General features: G+C 42.3%; 2 protein-coding genes across 4 annotated transcripts; both read right to left on the bottom strand.

The window, feature by feature from the left end:
- Positions 1-4,693: 4,693 nt before the first annotated feature.
- On the bottom strand, positions 4,694-10,211 carry ndufs7 (NADH:ubiquinone oxidoreductase core subunit S7). Its single transcript, XM_040033710.1, has 8 exons — positions 10,196-10,211; positions 9,311-9,347; positions 8,680-8,751; positions 8,461-8,581; positions 7,239-7,418; positions 6,882-6,928; positions 5,741-5,829; positions 4,694-5,072 (listed from the first exon to the last, which is right to left on the bottom strand). The coding sequence occupies exons 1-8, from the start codon at positions 10,209-10,211 to the stop codon at positions 4,975-4,977; spliced, it is 660 nt and encodes a 219-aa protein (XP_039889644.1). The 3' UTR covers positions 4,694-4,974.
- A 1,659-nt stretch (positions 10,212-11,870) lies between these two features.
- On the bottom strand, positions 11,871-21,958 carry LOC120734695 (transmembrane protein 79-like). 3 transcript variants are annotated; one of them, XM_040033671.1, is made up of 5 exons: positions 21,826-21,958; positions 19,181-19,526; positions 16,515-17,075; positions 15,756-15,969; positions 11,871-14,014 (listed from the first exon to the last, which is right to left on the bottom strand). In XM_040033671.1, the coding sequence occupies exons 2-5, from the start codon at positions 19,452-19,454 to the stop codon at positions 13,783-13,785; spliced, it is 1,281 nt and encodes a 426-aa protein (XP_039889605.1). In that variant the 5' UTR covers positions 19,455-19,526; positions 21,826-21,958; the 3' UTR covers positions 11,871-13,782. The 3 variants fall into 3 exon arrangements, with proteins under 3 accessions (XP_039889605.1, XP_039889614.1, XP_039889620.1); XM_040033680.1 differs by lacking the exon at positions 21,826-21,958 and adding an exon at positions 19,594-19,606; XM_040033686.1 differs by lacking the exon at positions 21,826-21,958 and adding an exon at positions 19,596-19,600 and having other exon boundaries at positions 19,181-19,465.
- Positions 21,959-22,008: the final 50 nt, after the last annotated feature.

Here is a 22,008-nt window from a genome sequence, read left to right as displayed (position 1 = left end):
TAATGAGTTTCACAAAAGTGTCCACCATGAAAAGTCTGTAAACTTATATTTATGTGAAATCTGTCTTTATAATGCCAAATCGGTGCAAAAGTTTCCAGTAGTATTTCAGAAGTTATACTGTATGTATGCGCTCATTGGCCACTTTGTTAGGAACACCTGGTCACTTGCTCGTTAATGCTGATATCTAATCACTACTGACATGGCAGCTGCTCTGGTGCACTTAGACATATAGACATGGTCAAGACAACATGCTGAAGTTCAAACTGAGCATCAGAATGAGGGAGAAAGGTGACTGAACGTTTCAGAGTGTTTCAGGAACTGCTGAGATTTTCCCCACGCAGCCATCTCTATGGTTGCCTTGTTGAAGTGAGCGCTCAGAGGAGAAAGGTCAGACTGCTTTGAGCTGATAGGAAGACAACAGTAAATCAAGTAAATCAAGTAACCATGAGTTACGAACTAAGATATGCAAGACCACCTCTGAGACTTTTGGATGGTAGGGTGAGACCCTGGTGTAAACGGTCCATGAAACCATGAATCCATCTTGCCTCGTATCCACAGTTCAGCCTGCCGGTGGTGTTTTGGTGTGAGGGGGATATGTTCTTGGCACGCTTTGGGCACCATAGTACCAACTTAGCATTGTTTAACCACAGCCTGCCTGAGTATTGTTGCTGACTGTGTCAGTTAGCACAGTGTACTAATCGTCTGATGGCTGCTTGCAGTAAGATAACACACCGTGTCACAAACTCAGATCATCTCAAACTGCTTTCTTGAACATAAGTTCACTGTAATCAAGTGGCTTCCACAGTCACCAGATATCAATAAACAGAGCACCTTTGGGATGTGGTAGAACACGAGATTCACCTGCAGCACCCGTGCGATGCTGGTTTGTCATTATGGACCAGAATCTCTGAGGGATGTTTCCAGGACCTTGTTTAATCTATGCCACGAAGAATAAAAGCAGTTCTGCAAGCAAAAAAGGAGTCCAACCAGACACTAACAACATGTAAGCAATAACACGACCCGTTGTTGAATATCATGCATGTTCACAAGAAAAGGCAAAAAGACTGAAACAATGACAATCCCATAAAAATCACCTGCTTAAAAGTGAGATATTTCTAATAACTGCGCGATTGTCTTTCATCTACATAATGAAAGACAATCGTTTAAAACAAGGCATCAGCTGTCAAAAAGTTCATCGAGGTTACCACAGAGTACACTGCACACTATGTTTTCATTTATGGTCTCAGATAACGGTGCACGTTATCTGAACACGTGGAAATAAGTTACCACCTGGCGCAGACTCATTAATCATTAGACGGATGTGATGATGCAACACCAAGCGGCAGTCAGGTGGGAAACTACAGCAGCTGGCAGATCTGAATCAGGACTCGTATTTTTGCAAGTGTGCTCGTGTGCAAAATGAAGAAGCAAAAAAACCAGACCTTACACCCAAGAGGGCACAAACTACACATGAGGACTGAAACTTAAGTGATATATAAGAAATGAATCAGTGCACATGCAAATCTGTAAATCTGCTTATTATAGTTGCCAGTAGTTAAAGGGGAGCAAACAAATGCTAGTTACATGCATGCATTTGTGGTACAATGCTGTGCAAAAGTCTTGAGCCACCTCTTCTTTCTTTATATTTTGTTTGGAAAATGGGAAATATGTGCCATAGTCCAAAGGACATTCAAAGCTCTTCTCTGGATGTTAGCGGCTTGTAGTTCTGTTCTCTGTCAAGATGATCCAACAATGCTTCAGTAACGATGAGGTCCAGGCTAGGGTTAGGTTTAAGCCAATCCATGACTGATTGGGTTCTTCATGCATTTTTCTATCCAGGCATGCTTTTATTGCATTGGCAGTGTGTTTGGGATCTTTGGCATGCTGAAAACTGAAGCTGTAGCTAATCAGATACTTTTCAGATGGTATTGCATTCAAAATAAAAATGGTTAAAACCCTGTCCAAACTAACCTCTCGCAGTGAGAAGGAATTGAACCAGATATTTGAAATGTACATTAATCACTCCATCAGCCGTGTTGACACTGATCTTCACTCTTGTGTAACTCGGCAGGTGTCAGCCTTTTCTCCCTTTTCCCTTCCTTAAAAACAGCTTCCTGACAGCCACCCTCCCACTGAGACCATTTCTGAAGAGACTTGATCGAACAGTAGCTGGATCAACTGAAGGTCCAGATGCATCCCTCAGCTCTTGTGTCAGGTCTTTTCTGGATTTTTTACCCCATTTCTTAAGAAGATGACTTTCAGATGCTGTTTTTTCGGCCCGTCACTTCTTTCATTTTCCACTCGTCCAGTTTCCTCAAAATATTCAAGTAAGTAAGTAAGTAAAACTTTATTTATATAGCACCTTTCAAGATAAAAATCACAAAGTGCTTCACAGAAGCTAAAACCTAAAAATCAAAATCAACCAAAAGCAAGTTTAAAAAGATGAGTTTTTAGCTGTTTTTTTAAAAGCGACCACTGAGTCCACAGATCTCAGGCTCAAGGGGAGAGAGTTCCACAATCTGGGGGCCACAGTTACAAAAGCTTTGTCGCCTTTTGTTTTCAGCCTCGTGTGTTGGACAGCAAGCAAGCCCTGGTCACATGACCTCAGGGACCTGCTGGGAATGTATGGATGTAAAAGTTCACTTATATATGTTGGTGCTCGTCCATGCAGAGCCCTGAAAGTCAAGGTCAAAACCTTAAACTGGATTCTGAATTTAACGGGGAGCCAGTGCAGCTGAATCAGCAGGGGTGTGACATGGGAAAACTTGGAGGACTTGGTCAGAAGCTTTGCAGCAGCGTTCTGAACAACTTGCAGACTCTCCAAAGAGGCTTTACATAAACAAGTAAACAAAGAATTACAATAGTCCAGACGAGATGAAACAAATGCATGAATGACAATTTCTAATTCGGAGCGCGATACAATGGGACTCAGCATAGCAATGTTTCTCAAGTGATAAAAACAGGAGCGAACCAGAGATTTTACATGGGCATCCAAAGTCAGAGCTGAGTCAATACTAACACCAAGGCTCCTGATAGACGGTTTGCAAATGTAGCAAGTGGACCCAAGTTTTCCATAACAAAATTTTTAGGAGCACAAACAAGAACTTCAGTCTTCTCCTCATTTAGTTGATGAAAGTTTCCAGCCATCCAACATCTAATTGAGTCTATGCATTTATGCAAAATCTGTAGGATAGGTGTTTCAAGATTTAGTAATAATAATAATACATTTTATTTATAGGCGCCTTTCAGACCCTCAAGGTCACCTTACAAAAACACAATTTAATTTAAAATCATTTCTTTGCTGTTTTGTTTAGACACAATGTGGGTTCATCCCTCGAGTTAGGTGCCTTTTTTATGTTTGAATGATTCATAGGTCAGTGTTAAGAGGCTTAATCGATAACAAAAAACATTCCTCAAAAGAGTTGTCTACAAGGACTGAACTGGAGATGAATAAAAAAGCCAAAGTCCAAAGAAAATCTTTAAAAGACCTTTGGAAACCTTTGGAGAGCTATTGCTCAAGACCACTTTAAAAATGACAAAAAGTCTGGCTCCCTGGCAGCAAAATAAGTAAACTGCTCTAGAGCTTTACACATGATCACCCCCTGTAATATATCAAGGCTAGTATAGCAATTCAACTGTTGAGGATATTTATTTCAGAGCTTCCTGAAATCTTAGTTTTGTTTTGTGCTGCTGTAACTTTTGATGACTTAATAACTAAATATCAGATGAACCTGTGGACTACAACGTGTTTCAGCTCAGTGAGACTAAACAACACAACCTGCAGAAATGTTTTTAAATGGTCGATTCCTCTAGCATCCTGCTGCCTTTTATTGAGCTTCATTATTTTGGTATACATTATATAGATATACACACACACACACACACACACACAAACCCACTGCTCATAAACATGTAACCTGTTTTATTTTACTTTTGTGGAATTGAAACAATCAGATTAACAGAAGAACATAAAACAAAGATCCTGAAGTCACAGTAAAGAATCTCTGCAAACTTGTGTTTTGACTGCACAGTGGTAGAGCGGTCTCAACAACCAGGTTGTTGGGTTTCCTCCCAGAGTTTAAAAACATGCATTTCAGGTTATATTGTGACTCACACTTGGCTGTCATGGCTGCACGGTAGATAACCATAAAGTGAATTCATGTTTGAATTTTTAGGAAAAATTTAGGACACCTATGATAGGCGATTTTCACCCACGTAATTCTCTTTGTTTTAGCTTTAGAGCCATTTTATAGGTTACCTTTCTTCAGTTTATGAGATGTTGTAGAGGCAAAATAAAATAAGAGTAATTCAGCTAGACATGTATTTTAATATATACATTAAAATATTTAATGCACATAAGGGTTAAAAGGGTTATAAGGGTTCAAATATACCTGATATTAGTGATAGTGTTACAAAACTGCAAATTAGTGCTCTAGCGTTAATGTCAGCCTATTCCATTTTAGCAGTACATGCAAACATACACTAACCTTTTTACTCCTTTGTGTGTGTTTTAAAAGACCAAACTCAGAGCGAAACAATCAGCACACAATAAAAGTGCATTTTGATTCCAACCACTGCAGAGCATCCACAAACACCAGTGAAGGTCAGGGCTGGCGATCACAGGAGCCCCCTGGTGGCCGAGACTCGGCTCTGGCGTTCACAGCATCAGAAATGACAACAGCTGGCACGGGACTTCACGTAAGCTCAGTTTATTGAAAATAACACTTAAGATTCTGAAATATGCCACTCATATTCTATTTTCATGAATGACTGATACAGTTTTTCTGATGACTACTTGAAGACGTGAATTCAATTTAAAGCTGTAATTTAAATACGCAGCGTGTGCCGTCTGTAAATTACAACAAAGACTTTAATGAAGTTCGTTCCTGCAGCTCTACATTGAGGAGGAGCAGCGCTCCAAATGCAACCAGAATACAGTGTTTACAAACAGACGCACACACATATACAGATTGTTCACTTCCTGTACCAGATCTTTAATTTCTTCTCACGCTTGATTTTCTTCTGCAGCTGTAAAGTCCCGTAGAGAAGAGCCTCTGCAGTGGGCGGGCAACCTGCAAGGCAAAGGTACTGATAATGCATGTTTCAACAGAAACACGAGGCCACATTACTGCACAATGACATTAGCACTGCGCAGTCATCTCCTATTTAAAACAATCAAACGATCTATATTTGATTACTGCTGATGACACAATTACTAGTTTTCATACTGCAGCTACAGATCAAGTAACGAGTGCTTCTCTCCCCTTCCCCAGCCAGCAGACTCCCGTGTTTATAAATTATTACTATGAAAAAGATGTTGATCTGGACTAGTGTGGATGGGGAACACAAGACCACAGACTGAACACACCAACAAATGTGAGAACAACATCTCTTTGCAAAATCTTAATCTATCATTCAGCAGCAGAAGCACGAGTGAGGTCAGCCACTGAAGGCCTACAGGCGTTTTCATAAAGGTTGACTTGGTTTATTGGCTCAAATCTAACTGATTGCCAGTTCAGCTCCACTCCAGCAGAAAATATATGAAAATGGAAAAGGTCACAGATTGAAGAGGCTTGCAATATGGTAGCAGAAACCCTTAATTTGGTAATTCTTAATAACCAGACTACAGAAATGGCAATCCACAAATATCTCTCCACTAACTGGGTGTCTAGACTACATTTTCCACTTTCATTAATAAGAAAACGTGCAAATTTTATCCTTTCTCTGTAATAAACTCTACCTGGAACATAAATGTCCACCGGTACGATTCGGTCACAGCCTCTGACGACAGCGTAAGAATAGTGGTAGTAGCCTCCTCCGTTAGCACAGCTGGAAAAGAAAAGAAAAAATCCAATCAGCTCTCTTTAAACGTGACACCACAGCAGCAACATTTCACGTCAACGTCACAGCAGTAATAAAGACACTGCCGAGTTTCACGTTCAGCTAAATTATGGGTTCCTAATGACACGGATGTGTTGTGTCCTAAAACCCAGCGTTGCTTTGATTGTGCTCGACCTTTTCCTCTGCAATCTCTGATTGTGTGATTGGCTGAGCCTCAGAACACTGAGTGGAGACAAGCCCACTCCAGCTTTTCCACCACACTCATGTTTGCTTTATTTACATGAAGCAGAGATTTAAGCACGCGAACATCTTAAAATCATCTCTCTCCTTTGATTATAGCGATAATCCTGTTGTTGTAATTAGTGTTTGTACTTACACGAAGCACTCATTTCACTACCTGGGACAGGCTTAGTTTTACCTGGTTGACAAAGTGTTGTTAGGTGGTTAATTTTATTTCTTTTCAATCACTTCTTCAGTTCTTTAGTGCTTTGTTAGTCTTTTGACTTCCTTTACTCTGATTTTGCTGCACCTTTTTTGCCTCTTTCTTTGCAATTAAAATAAAACATCTGCTAAGACAGCTGCTTTTATGCTTCTTCTCTCATTCCTAGCAGAGCTGATCATTAAAAAGCTCATTGTGATGATCCGAAGGTGTCGGGATCCTCAAATCTTTTTTCCCCCCACCCACCTCAGCCTGCTAGTGTTGCAGTGAGGGTCTGACTCTACGACATCACAATTTAAGAGTGTGCAAGAGTAAAAATTACAAACGTGCCAGATTATTTGTCTTTGTAAGACTGAAAAGATGGGTGCACACACCAGCTTCTAAACATCGTTTATCGTTAAATCAAAAGTGAATAAGTTGCAACTCAAAATTTCATAGGTTGGAACGAGCAGCTTCAGCACTTTGATCCTGTCTCTTTATCACAGAAGCCTAATATTTCTTTAACTGCCCCCCCCCCCAAAAAAAAAAAAAAAAGGAACGACTTGATCAGTGGATCAGTGGTTGGAATAAAAAGATTAGAGGAGATCTCTTCAGGACTTACCTTCCCATGGAAATGACATATCTGGGCTCAGGCATCTGGTCATACACCTGTTGGGAAGAAGAAGCGGTTCAGACACTCTTATATAATGTCTAACTAAGTCTAATCTGTAGATTCAGCTGGAGGCGGCTTCATGCCAGTCACTCAATCCACCGGCAGGCTGCTCATAATCCAGCCAGCGTTTGCTCAGCTATCCTGCAGACAGACAGCACTGACTATGTCTACAAGCTGTGAGTGAAAACACATTTTTTGTTTCTCCTTCAATTCCCAAACCCAAGTCAAACCTCACACTTTAGCTAATCAGTTAAACTACAGTTAGGTGAAAGTGATGATGATGATTAGTGGAGGCCCTTTTCTCACCTTGCGCAGGGCTGGAGCCATCTTATTGGTCAACGTTCCTGCCACGATCATGACATCTGCCTGCCGGGGACTGGCTCTGAATACGACTCCAAAACGGTCCATGTCGTAACGGGGAGCCGCCATGTGCATCATTTCCACCGCACAGCAAGCCAGGCCAAAGGTCATGGGCCACAGAGAGCTCTGAGGAGGAAACAGCAGTCATCGTTTGTGCAGTTTCTGGGCAATAGGCCGCAACGTTCACAGGGTTATCAAGGTTTTGAGGACGTTTACTGTCTCAATCTGTACTTAGCTCTGTATGTGCATTATGTTAACGTGACAGCAACAAGTCTGCAAGTTACTTTTGGCCCTTTAACCCCCTGTAGTCACGCTGTAGTGTCTAAATCACGTAACTGATTTAAGATGACGTAGCAGCAAGATGCAGCCTCGCTGAGTCTCTGTTTCAACTCGTTTTGAAAGCCTGGACTTCAAACTGTATACTAGTTTTTAAACTCTGTTGATAAGCCAGAAGAAAAACAACAGAGTTATGATAAACAACTTGCACCATACTTTCTCCTGAATACTGTTGTAACAGATGTTGCATCAAGAAAAAAGGACAGCCCTCGAACAAAGACCAAAAAAAAAAAAAAAAAAAAAAAAAAAAAAAAGAAACAAGAAGGACACCCCTTTCCTATTGGTGGGAAAATGCACCACGTCAACCAAGATAAATTATATGACAACACGTGGCATTCGGTTGCTTAGAAAGAGGGGAAAGTTTGGGGAGTGACGGCAGAAAGCAAGAGCAATATCGATAGTGAGTTTTGAGTGTGTTTGGAGTGAATGGTTAGTGTGTAGTATTCTAGTCATTTGTTTGATTTTGTGTGGCAAAACAATAAGGTCACTGAAAATAAGAAAATAACTGAACAGAGAAAAGCGAGGTTGTACTGAGACGAATGATATCAAACAAGACAAGCTCAATAGTTTTTAAAAGGTGAAATATAAAGAGAAAATCAGAAGTAGTCGACCCCAGGGGGTTAAGATCCATAATACCCCAGTTACAGTGTCACATTTACAACGTTCTTCAGGTGATGGTGGGGTCACATCACATGCTGACAGAGAACTTGGTTTTATTTCTAGATGTGTACTTTATATCAGACTGCTTTGTTCTCCATTTGGCATGTAATGAAAACACAGCGCACATACTCATGAGCATGTTAACACAGCTCACGGTTTCTCATCTACTCACCCTGCGAGCCCAGTTAACCAGGTCGTCCAGCTTGGTGATCACATACTCGCCCTTGCTGCTGGCTGCAGCCGTCGGTTTGGCTGCAGCCACCGCCGTGCTTTTCTCTCTAGCTGGCACCACGCTGCAGCAGCAGGAGGAGGGAATGAGAGAGAGTAGAGTTTTACCATGTGCATTAGTTTGAATGTATCTGTTACCACAGAATCTCTCTCATAAACTCACCTTGTGCTGTTGTTATCTTTTTTAGCAGTGCTGTGCAGGCTCTTGTGCTGAAGAGCAAAAACTGAAATGGGCCTGCGGGGACAGAAGTAACAGTTAGACATAGCGGGATGTTAAATGTTAAAGCCACTCCTAACAATAAAATAATGCACCACAAAAGCTCTCAGCTTCACAAAAAGACAGCATTTGAAATGCTATCATCATTTGATGGTACCGGGTGACGGACAGATGGGGGGGATTTCTTTGAGGGCGATGCGATGGCAATTTTGCCTGAGCCTTCAAAACCTGGAGGTGCTTTAAAGGATTAACTCGCAGGCTGGCTGCTGCTGCTGCTTGCCAGTGTGGAGGAATAAAACCTAACAGCAAATGTTTCAGTCTTTGTTTTTTTCTGGAGGTTGCTTCATCTTGTTATTTTCTCCAATAACAAATTCAGAATGTTGAGAAGTAAAATCGGGTCTACTCTATATGTGTGACTACCTTTTGTTATTTGTTTTTAAGATGACCGCATACAGAATGCATTTGTACACAAGTATAAAGAGAACCTCTTATGAAGTGTGATGCTGTAACAGCTGTAAGCAGGACAAGGACATTAGCATCGGTTTCAATACAAGGAACCAGATTAGAAGGTTCTTACCTTGTTGAAAAAGAGCCAAATATGGCCAGGCGAGGTGCTGCAAAATAAATACAGAACGCATTATTACACAAGGTGAAGAAACTTTAACAACTAGAGAGAGTGCAAGAGCTAGAGGTGTATAAATGGGGCCTTTGTTCAAACTATGCAAAGAAGGATTTTTGCAAGCTATAGGAGCAGCACCATGTCTGCACACGAAAAACACTTTCTCTGCATGCCAAACTACACTGCAACATCTGTTCACTAAAAGTAATGTCAGCACCCAGTTGTTGACAATCCACCAGAAATAAAGTGTAACACTTAAATGTTATTATAACCTTATGGTTGGGAGGGGGGGGGGATCTAGGAATAGAAAGGTATTAGTTTTCTTGCTGTCTGTAACATATCAAATCAAAGCCGAAAAGTACAAAATTTCTGCCTCGTTTCAAAAAGTCTTTAACTTGTGCTTCTCAAGCTGTGGTGATCGCAAACTCGGGTGACAATCCTAAAATTGTAAAGTTTTTACACCAAGTTTGGTTCCATGATCAGCACTTCGAACCTGTCGTCTTGCACTGGGAGGCACCAGCTTTAATCCAGTATGGATGCAGTCGTTAGTAAACTAAAATAACAGTAGTCTGGGTGGTTTAAACACGACATTTGTCAAAGCCTGTTTTAATACCTGTTTAATGTGACTGCTGCACGCTAACATGGCTAGCCGTTATGCTAACACAGACAGAGCAAGGTCAGCGGCGCTTTCCTTAAAAGTTACAAACCGGCCGTCAAACGCAGCCAAGTCGCTGCGCAGTTCACTCCCCTGGGCTCATTTTTAAAATCCTCAGAGCAGCATGAGTATAAAAAGACACCAACGACTACAGAAAAGCGTATAGTTTCAGTCAAAACATCACTCACCTACCAACGCCGCCATCTTTGGAGGTTCTGGTTACGTCAAACGGGCTCTTGTCGTGTCAGAGCGCGAGCTGCTGAGGGCGCTGCTGCTACATATTCGAGCTGCGCACTTTAAACCAGCTCAAATCCTCAGAGACTCATAATCAAAAACCAAAAAAACAGACAAACAATAATCCCTAAAAGTACTAATACAATACTGGGGGAACATTTTTGGACTTTGACTTTTAGAAATACTGAATTTTCGTGTCTAGATGTCTATATATTATTAAATAGACTGATCACAGTTATTGAGTCTTTAGGTAGCTGTTTGGCGCCTCCAGTGGAGGCACATTGCTACTGACAGACTTGAACGTCTCCAAGGGTGATTTATGACTGTGGTTTCTCATGTATATGTGTATGTATGCATTTGTAAAAACCTCTGCAATGCTAAAGAGTATCCACAGATACTGTCACCGTGACACATTCAGACTGAGGTTAACTCACTGAGCCTCACACGTTTTCTGAAATGCCCCACATTTGATGCATGATTTTATCAGTTACATCCCACCCACAGTGGCTCCATGTCCCATCACTGGGGCCCACCCCACAGTTTGAGGTGCAACTTTAGTTTCTGTGCAGAGGAAACAAAAAGTAAACCGTTTGAGGGACATAATTTATGTCATTAGTCAATAAAACATTTCCATTTTATTTAATTTATTTATTATTTTATCTATTTTTAGAGCAAAACCACACAACACATTTCTGTTTCATTACTGGCCAACTACACTGTACTTCAGAAATCATGAAAAACACCAGTGGGGTTGTGGCTACTCTTACTTTGGAGATTATTAGAGTGCATTAACAGAGCTTTGACTTTCACTTACATGTCAGGTAATCAGAGCAGCAGCAGGAACAGCCTGGCTCTACTGGTTGAGCTGCATTCAGGAGCATGTTGTCATAACAAATACATTTATTAAATCAAATTTATCACACTCGAATAACGCTGTCATGTTACCAGGGCTGATTTATATCTGCTGCACTAACACATATGATCGTGTGTGTGCTTGATCATATTTAAAATATGTCCGTGTTGACTCTTTTTTTTATTACTTTACGATCACAGATGAAGTTGAACTTATTGTCTCCATTCATGTGAGTGTTGCACCATGAAAACAGAGCACAGCCACGCCAAAGGTTCGCACCAGCATGAGAGCACAATAACATCAAACACTGCAGGAGCGCCTGACTTATTATTGGAGCTGCTCAACGGCTGAAAGCAGCAGTCTGTGGTTTCAGTTTGATAGCAGAGAGCGAGAGGTCCTGCACGGTCTAACCTGTGTCTCATTAATCTCCTGATCCATCTCTGTAAACAGATTTAAATGTCTAAAAGTGTTTAAATGGTTAATTTTCTGTTCATTTGCTGACCTAGAGTGATGGTTTGTTTCCTCTTGGTTCCATCAGGAGGAGGATGGAGATGATGAATGGGAAGCTAATCTAACATCTTTATGTGCAGATTTAAAATAATTTATCTCAAATGAAATGAAAGCAGAACAGACGAGAAGCAGCGCAGCAAGCAGATCGTCGATTAATCTCCAATTTATTTTACTATGAGTGTGAAAAAAGAAGCTCAAACTTGAATTACTTTGCTTGCCAAAAAAATCCAGAACTTCAGCTGACTCTCAAAGCAGCTTACAGGAAGTTTGTAACAGATGAAGTTTATTCAAAGTTGTTTGGAAACATGTTGAGGAAATCCCCAAATTTGATGTTATATACAGTCCTGTGCAAAAGTCTTGAGCTAATTTCTTTATATTTTGCGAGGAAAATGGGAAATAGGTGAAACATCTGCAAACATGCATGGAAATACAGAAGACAAAAACAGTTTGTACAATTCAAACAAGCTTAAGAAAGTTAATATTTGGTGTTGTCTCATTTCACTCTGTACTGTACCACTGTACATGGTTGATTTGACTTATTCTTCAACACAGTCCGAACTCTCAGGCAAACTTTCTTTCTTCTGGAATATTTCTCCAGACTTCTCAAAGCTCTTCTTTGGATGTCGACTTTCTTTCGTTCTGTTTTCTGATTCCATAGAGTTGACATACTTTGACATACCACTGCCTTTTCTTCCCGTTTCCCTTTCTTAAGAATGGTCCATCCTCCCACTGAGACCACGTCTGATGGTCAGTAGATGGACATGACTTCTTCTTTAGTCCCCCATTTGTCCTGTTTCTGCTCACCATGCCCAGTTTCTGGCTCGTGGCTGTTTGGGATTCACTTTGTTATGGCAAAAATGTTACTTTCTTTGGATTTTTTTGTGGATTCAACTAAAGAAACTGGAACAAATTATGAGTTATTGTAACATTCTGCTACTAAGATACAATTTCTTTGCCAAGTGTTACATTTAAACAATGCAGGTTCATCTGCTGAGTTAGGTGCCTTTTTATCACTTTGAAAAATGACCAGACAGTCTGGCTGCTTGGAAGCAAAATATTTTGAAGAAAAACAAAAGAGTGGTGGCTCAAGACTTTTGCACATTAATTTATAAGAAAGGAAATTAAAGGTCTTTTAATAAACAGTCATTTGTAAAGTAATTTCAGGCATTCACTCTGAAACGCATCAAAACGTCTGTGTTCCCCTCTCACTGTGCTCCGTGCTCAGATACCTTTAGAGCCGGTTACTTAGTCTGACGCTGACAAACCTGTGTGCTGGTTGTTTGTAACGTGCGTGAGTGTGGTTCAATCTTTACTGCTATTTGGAAAACTCAAATAAATCTCTGGATTTGACGGTGAAAAATATGCATTCAGATTCAGTGAATACCTCGGGTCAACACTGCTGTAATTATAGTAATCTGGATCCCTGGGTATTCTTCAGTTGAGCGTCAGTTGTCAGACGAAACGCACTGCGTCTCATCTCGTTTTTGTTTTGGCCCCGTTTTGGTGCCACAAACCGAGCAAGTTCATCAGCAGCAGCGAGGACGCCAGCAGGGTGGAGATGGAGCACGTTATTATCACATAATGACAGTCCCAACTCTGAAAACGCGCGCCGCCGTCTCTCCAGGAATAGACGCCCAGCCAAGGCAAAAGCAAAGAGCGGTCAATGGAAAACCAACAACGGCAAGACATTTTTTCATTTGTTTTTTTTTTTGTTTGTTTGTTTTTTACAAAATGGCTTTTATTCTGTCTTCATCATGTACAAACTTTGTCAAATAATAATAAAGTCTGACAACTGCAGCTGCTTTGCTCGTGTTTCGGTCAAACCAAATCCAGCCATATATATGTATGTATATATAGCAGAGCTTTTAAGTATTTAGAGTTCAAAACATTAAATGTAGGCACAGGAATAGCTTAAAAGGACAAATGTTTTATGACTACAGCATTGTTCAAAGGCGTCCCCAGCCACTAGCAGGCGGAGCTCTTGCATTTCAGATAATAAGCATGAATCCACATAAAAGGTTGTGTATAGGGAGGAGCAAGAAAACACAAGTCAAGCCGTCACAGAGTTGGAGGTTGCAGTGGCAGCACGGGTAGCTGTGCTGAACTGCAGACCACAGGAATGGGCTATTTTTGGAAAGATCTCCTCCTCTCGGAGAAGGAAGCAGGCAGCTCGCCTCTTCACTGAGCGTCCAGGATGTCTGGTGTGGCACTCGGGCTCTGTGATGACCAGGAAGAGGGGGTGACCTGATTATAGAGGACGTCCCGAGAGCCAAAAAGTGGCTCTCTGAGATGGAGCATGTACACAAGGAACAGATTAAGAGCCACCATGGCGAGGAGCGGGAAGACGCTCAGGCCGGAGCCGAAGCCTCGCCAGGAGACGCACGTGTTCAGGGCGACCCAGTAAACAAGCCTGAGGAGCACGAGAAGAAAACATCAAACAGGAAATCAGACACTCACAGCTTCCCCACCAGCATTACCTCCAATCGGCTAAGCTCAGTCTGCCAGACATGTTTAATAACTCCATATTTTTAAATAAAGTCTCCCAAAATACATATACGCCTTTCAATGCACTGCAATAAATGTTGCTACAATCGATTTGTAGGGTCATAAATTGACCTTTTTTTGGGAGTGGGTGCAATAACACAAACAGCTCTCAGCAGTTTATAGCAACTTTCGAAACCACAGTTTTACTGGGGTTTTTTGTACTCTCGTTTTTTACTGGCCACAGCAGACAGCTGCTCAGCTTTAAAAACCAACTGAGTAATACCCGTCCAGCGTCAAACAGCAGTGCAGACGCAGTCAGCGACGGGCTGTTTAAATGAGCAGGTTAAGAGACAGATGCTGCATTTCACTCAGATCTTAGAGACCAAAGTAAAGGAGACAAAACTTCAGGAGGTCACAAATGAGGCCTAACTAATATCTAATAAGATGGTTGATAAATCAGATGCACAAACCAACTTCACTTTGTAAAACTGGCAAATTTTGAGGCTCGCAGTCTGAGCTCTGCACCGCTCTGTGACGCAGAGCCAGAGCTTCTCTTTGGGTTTGTTAATGACAGTGGTTGTGTTCATTTTTAGCCCTGTCAGTGGCGTGGCTCTACAAACGGCAGTGTCAGCCTGTCAGTGCATCGCTTTGGACTAAAATAACTATCTCAACGCCATCGCCGTCATTTATGGTGCACAGAGGATAAACTCCGTGGCTTTTGGAGAAAACGTGTGTGGTTGTCACACTTTTGCGTGAACTACTGATCACTGAAACATCTTTCAATAACCTTTCCTTAAAGTGCTGGCTCAAAATGGGTTTCCTTTTTATTTTTGCAACTGTAACAAAAAGTCATTAACCTTTTGACAACTGGTCTTGGTCCCCTTTACCTCTGTCTAGTTTCAACATGGGGTTGGCATTTTGCACTCTTCCTATTCAGTGTACTAACTCTGGACTTTTCTCAATTCTGGTCTGTGAAGTAGAAAAAAGTGTCACTAATTAGCACGTTTGCACACTGATGACAACACTGGGCTCACAGGAAAGCCTGGCTGCCAGGATGGCTAGAAACTCTTAGGTTGTTGCAGGTGTAATATTCAATAAAGCCTGTCTTTATTGACTTTTCTGCCAAATAAAAAAATAAGATATTAAATATTAATCTGCATATATGGGTTTTAATTTATATCGTATTTGCCAAATCCACTATTTATTACTTAAAAATGTGTTACTGGTGATGTAGAGGTCTCAAAAAGTCAAATATGATACACGTGGCGTTACAGGGTTAACTCTCCGTGCGGACATCACGGTCTCATCTTAAAATGTCAGAGTTCTTTGCTGGGAACAAAGTGATCTGTGTGTAACAGTGTGGAGTTATTCTAGACCTGACTTTTAGGCGGATTTATTGGTCCTTATTTGTGTAGCACTCCGGCTACGCAGATAGAAGGATTATGGAAATTCAGCTGACGTGGAGGCTGCTGAGACGTTTATGTAAAGTCCTCCAACAAGCCAGCAGCTAGCAGGCCCATCCACAGTGGGTAATTCAAATGGCTAGAATGGGGAAGAGAGTGACCACAGAAGGGGAAGAAAGGAAAAACAAATCGTGCATCCGGTAAGGTCGGACCAACCCCATTGGCTCACAGGAGCTTTCCACCTTTCTCGCTTTTGAGCCTCACCTTCCAAAGATGAACATTATGACCAGGATAGGCACCAACTTCAGCTGGTCTTGAGGCAGTAACGCAGCCATAACAACAAGGTTCAGGACATAGAGGAGTAACTGCTCCAGGGATGTGGTGACGAAAAGCTGCTGAACCGCACCTCTTCTGGGAAACGACTCCTGCAGATCGAAGGAGCCGTTGCAGAACTGGCAGGCTGCACCCATGAGCATCGCTGCGAGGGATAAAGGAGCAATAAGTCAGTTAGCATCTTGAATCTGGGCCATCTTTCCGCAAACAGCGCGCTCATCCTGACAGCACACTTTGTTTTTGCAATTCCATCATTTGAATGTGAAGCAAACGCCAGCAGACTGGCCCACATGCAAATGCTCCTCACAGCTACCAGCCTGACCTTTTTTTTTTTTACCACCTGCCCTCTTATTCCGAGTCACTCTCGGTTGGGAAGTGATTAAAATGTTCTCCAACAATTAGGCCACAGCCTGGGAGATGAAGGACACAGCCAGCCTCTTATTGTAGTTTCCATTTAAAGCTATGTGAAGGAGAAGGAAATTATGCTTCTCCCCAGAGGCCTGGGAGACGTCTGCTGCTACTGAGGCTGAAAGCGCATGAAATTAAAGAGGACAGGAGACACTGAAGCATTCCAAGACAAAGCAGCCAGACAAACCAAATCCTTTCTTAATCATTATCTTTCATTCAAGGCTCTCACATGGCTGTTTTTGAATGTCAGCGTGCAGGTGTGTGTGTTTGTGAGACGCATACCGAGCAGGATGGGGACAGCGGCCACCACACAGCAGCACAAGGTGAAAACGATGCGGCTGGTTACGTCAGGGAAGTCAGGGGGTTTGATGGGCACGTAGAAATAGAGTGCATAGAGGATCCCGGACGCACACAGAAGCGAGGCCAGCACCGAGAAGAAAGCGGGGACTCGGCTGCTCTGACAGCATGTGCACTGGCAGCAGCGGCATTGCCCCCGATCCGAAGCCTCCCGCGCAGCCACGCAAGTCTCTCCCCGGCCCTCGGAGCTCCACACAGCCAGCTCCACGCTCTCCGGCGGCGGCCCTATCAGAGGCCGACCCTCGTCCACAGTGCAGTCCAGATTGGTGGATTCTGGACTCCATCTCGGTGCGTCTGTGCCGTTGGGAATGTCTCCCTGAGAGGCCGGGGTTGGAGGGCCGACGCAGTTTTCCGTGGCGGCGTCCAAATTGCGCGCCGTGATGATAGGACTGGAAAGAGTTTGATCCAGCTCCCCCTCCTCCCCACGATGCGCTCGAGGCTCTTGTGGGAGACTGACGCCAGACTGCTGGTGGCAAGGAGCAGAGCCTGTTCGAATCAGAGCACATTTAAAAAAAACAAACATCAAAAGCAATCAGCTGCAGACTTACTCCAATCAATCATTCACTTTCTTACTTTCAAAATACAAAGCAGAGTCGAAATACTCATATAAACTGTTCTTACAAGATTAGCAATTAGTGGCACCTCTAGTTTACGTGGTTGAACTGCGGTGCTTACACACTAATTACATTGGATTGGATTTCTACAGGCTGCTGGCCTGCTCATAAATGACTGTTCATAGTTTAGTATTCGAAGCATGTAAACAGTAGGTAATATTAGCCTAATACACAGTGTCCTTAACAGGCTGGCTTTGTGTACACATTTGTGAAATCTATATTTGAAAGGTTTGTTATTATGTTTTATTTATTTCTCTAGTCATTTCAATGCTACTGAAAATATGTGTGGGAAAAAAAGATCTATCAAAACATTTAAATGAACCAATAAAGAGTCTAATAATTGCTTTGAACTTTAATTCATCTTTGGTTGAGCTGTAGTAATGATATATGCATTCACGGGCCATTTTATTAGGTCAATCACATGGCAGCAGCTCAGTGCATTTAGGCGTGAAGACATGATCAAAACCACCTGCTGAGGTTCAAACTGAACACTAGGATGAAGAAAAGGTGATTTAAGTGACTTTGCATGTGGCAGGATCGTCGGTGTCAGACAGGCTGATCTGAATATTTCAGAAACTGCTCATCTGCTGGGATTTTCTTGCACAACACAATGGTTTGACGAAGGGAAGCAATCCAGTGAGCAGCAGCACTCTGGATGGAAATGCCTTGTTGATGTCAGAGGTGACCTTTTAGAGCGCTCCGAGCTGATAGATAATCAGTTCACTGCACTCAAACGGCCTCCAGAGTCACCAGATCTCAATCCAATAGAGCACGGGAGATTGATGTCATGGATATGCAGCCAACAAATCTCAATCAAACTTCAGCACCTTGTTAAATCAATGCCCTAAAAGAACCAGAAGACAAAAAAGGGCCCCAACCTGGTACTAGCAAGGTGTCCCTAATGAACTGGCCTGTCTGACACCGGAGCCAAAGAGATCTGAAGGTCCAGATCCAGGAAGGAGGAGAAGGAGAGCCTGGACGGGTCGATGTGAGTGTATTTGCATTACTGTCAAATAATCTAATGAAAAGGACCAAAACAACCAACAACCAGTGAAAGGAATTAAATTTTCTGTATACTAAAAGTGTGACATAGTTTAACCAAAGGGTTGTGTTTTAATACACAGAAAATAGTCCTGTACAGATACTTCTTTAAAAATCTATCTAAAGTGTAGACGGTCGCACCAACTCGCTGTTGGTTTTGGTCTTTAAATGGGATTTGTTTATAAAAAGTAAAGTCGTACATCATGAGGTGCATCCCGACTGCCACAAAAACCACGTGTCATCTTTAATTTTCATTACATTTCATTCACTTCTAATTAAGCATCTGACGGGTGCGATATGCAGAAGAGAGCCCAAAGACCAACAGAAGCCCTCAGACACAAATTAAAGCTCTAGAAAAAGGGTTTGGACCGAAACGTAAAAACATCCAGACCGCCGCTGCTGCAAGGACACAAAACAGCACACATTAAACACCAGAAGCTGTTGAGAAGGGTTACAAACATCTGGACACTTCACATTACAGATGGGAGTCACCCACCAACACCAACTTTAACTGTTTCCCTCACAGCTTGGACTTGGTTCTCTCACACAAATATTAAATCTAATTATAAGAATGTTTGTCTTGTTTACAAAAAAAAGCTCCATTTCCTAAAACACAACTCAAGTTTTTATGATATTTTACCCAGAATTCAAAGCTGATTTTTCCAAAATCTGACTAAAGTCAAGGATTTTAAAAGTTTTTTCTCTTCTGGAAAATGACTTAACTTGTTTTTTCTTAATGTTTTTGTGATATAATTGCTCTTAGCTTATTCCATTCAACACAAACAATGCTTTTTTTCCTCTGCAGACTCTGTCCTAACTCTATTTGGATCCAGCCTGGACTCAATCCGACTTTAGCTTTTGCTAATTTGCTCTGGCCTCCCTTCAAATCCTACAGCTCCGACGAGGAGACAGTAAAAAGCAGCGGCAATAACTCACTCCTTGGCTGATCCGTCGCTGGTGGCGGTTCCAGCGAGCGCTGGGAGCCGGAGACAGAGTGGGAGGACGAGTGCAGCTCCTCCACCGACGACTCGGGGCTGTCTGACACCGGAGCCAAAGAGATCTGAGTGTCCAGATCCAGGAAGGGGGAGAAGGAGAGCCTGGCCGGGTCGATGTCCTGGAGCTGGTTGATGATATCGCTGATGGATTCCTTCATGCTGTCGAGCTCCTTCGCATTCTGCCGGTTAGTGGCCTGAAGCCCCGAGGTGCTCATAGTCACAGAGCCTGAGAGGAGCAGGAAGAGGTCCAGGTGGAAATCAGGCCAAGATCAGTTTAAAACATCAGACTGCGGAAAGAGACAAGAGGGAGAAAATCACCTTAATTCCCCAAAGTGTCAGAAAAGCTTGATTAACACACACGTCTGAAAAAATATCCCCGAGAAAACACAGTGATTCATCTTTATTTTCCCTTAAATATCGTCAGTAATCCGCTTTCTTTCAAGCCTCTGCTGTCTTTGCGCTTTTCTTCTACCTGTAAGGCCCAATTTATATCCTGCTTCAGGAATCTGTTTGTCTTGACCAGAACAGCCCTGACCTCAGGGGAAAGGTCAGCGCTGAGGGAGACGCTAACACTCAGAAACTTCACTGGGACTTTATGCGGGCTTTTTTGGGGGGAGGATAGAGGAAATTATGGGTTTATGCACATGGTTATACAATAATCATCACTGACAGGATGTCAAAGTTTATCTTCCCCTGTTTCTGTTGGGAACACTTTCTCATCAGGTTTGAATCCCTGTCAGTAGAGAAACTCAGGAAATCAGCACACGAATGCGTCACACTCTCTTGCACATCGAAGCACGTCACAATAATCACAGACTCCAGCTTTATGATCTACAGCGGGAAGTCCAGAAGGTGGCTGGCGTGCACCGTGCTGTTGCCCTGCATCCTTTAAACGTATCACACATGAGACTGTGTGAATCTGCAGGTTTCAACACTTTGGAGGGAGCTTATTATTAGTTAAAAGCTTCCTTTTGGCTCGTATTTCGCAGCAGGATGACTCAAATATCTATGTAGTAAAATGGAAAGCACTGCAGAGGTGTAATAAATATGCTTTGACCGTTTTCACCTAAAAGGAGCAAATCGATATTTTGGGAGATAAGAAGCCCAAAACCATGAAGCTACAGCAAACAGCTGACCTGCCGAGCAAAACTGAAACAGGGAGAAATGTTAAATGTGTATTTACTCACATACTGATTAAACAAATGAGACATAATGTGTTTATTAACAAGATTTAAAGGCACTGGAAGTATTCACATAACGCCCCCCCTGTTTCTAATCTTTCTTGAGCAAAGTGCTCCGACTGCTCAGTGTGTCACCATCAGGGATCTCTAAAGTTATATTTTGAAGTGTGGATGTCACTACACGTCCCTTCAGTACTGATAATCAGTTCTCGGCATCTTGTGAAAAGTATTTCCTGTCCTGGCAGCTTTGACCAAAGTTTTAGAAGCTACAAATTTTAAAAACACATATTTCAAATCCAAAAAACACAGGATTATAACACTGATGAGATTTCAATTCAGAAACTCGTGGATTCATGGAAAATCTTGTGTTACATTGCTACTGTGAGGTCAGACTTTAGCTTTCTTCTAAGAGAACTCTGGAGGATGAAACAGGGCGACGTTTCACCTGTTCCCATCTCATGATGTGAAACTGAACCAGAGATGTTCAAGTTAGTTAAAAAGGTCTAAAAAAGCACAGAAGCAGCTTACTGGAACATCTCCTTTATGGCTCTTCATGGACTACTTCAACTCCACTATTGATATCACAAATAATCCTAAGCAGTTATTGTAACACTACCTTTTCCTGTATTACAACAGTAAATACAATCTATAAATACATATTTATTTATGACTGTTTTCTACACATATGCATACACACGGACGAATGTTTCCAGCACTTATGAACTCTACAGCACATAAAATGCACTTACTGGACAAAAGCGTCTGCCAGGTGTGCGTAAAATAACATCAGTCACGCGCCTTTGTCTTCAAAGGCTTCATTAACATCTGCAGATTGAATCTGGAGCATTTTTCTGTGGGTTTTCTTGGCGCACAACCAACTGTGGCGCAGAGCGGGCGCGCACGGCGACGTTTCTCCAAACAAGCGAGGACCTTACCATGTATAGAGATCAATTAGGAGCCACGGGGCTTGAAGGTCTGGAGGAATAAATGTCGGTGGCGGTTATCGGAGCTGGCCTGGATGTGGCGCGTAGGGGGCGGAGAGGGGTATGTGGCTTTAAAACCCGCTGAAAAATAACTTTCCCTTCAGTGTTGAGCCACTCTCTGAAAACAAAAACTTTATACGATGCCTCCTCCACGAAGCTTCTCGGGCTCAGTGTAGCAGCTGCAGGAAACACCTCATTTATTGATAGATAAATAAATCAAATGAGGGGAAAACGCACGCGTGAAAGCTACGCGTAAAGGACGGGTCATTCACAAATCACGAATCGTGTATTTTGTGGCATCCAGCAGCAATTAAAGCGATTCATTTCATTTCACAGACAAACCTGCCTCACTTTGGCGAAACGAAATGCCCAAATGTGCTGATGAGCGGAACAAGAAGCGTTACTCTTATAAATGAACTTACTTTAGTCGGAGGTTGCGGAGTATTTGGGTGAGTTTACTCTCCTCGCAGTTTAAAAAAAACCCTCCGTCCTCGTCTGCCTTTCTTCCCTCCCCCTCCGTTTGCTTTTTGTCTTCCAGGATCCCGAACTTCTGAATCAAATTTCAGGACGGACAAAATACTAGGCTTTTTCCTCCGCCCACACAA

Source organism: Simochromis diagramma, unplaced genomic scaffold, assembly GCF_900408965.1.
Source record: "Simochromis diagramma unplaced genomic scaffold, fSimDia1.1 OVJJ01000334.1, whole genome shotgun sequence".
In the NCBI taxonomy this organism is placed as follows: Eukaryota; Metazoa; Chordata; class Actinopteri; order Cichliformes; family Cichlidae; genus Simochromis; species Simochromis diagramma.
This window is presented reverse-complemented; position numbering and strand designations above follow the sequence as displayed.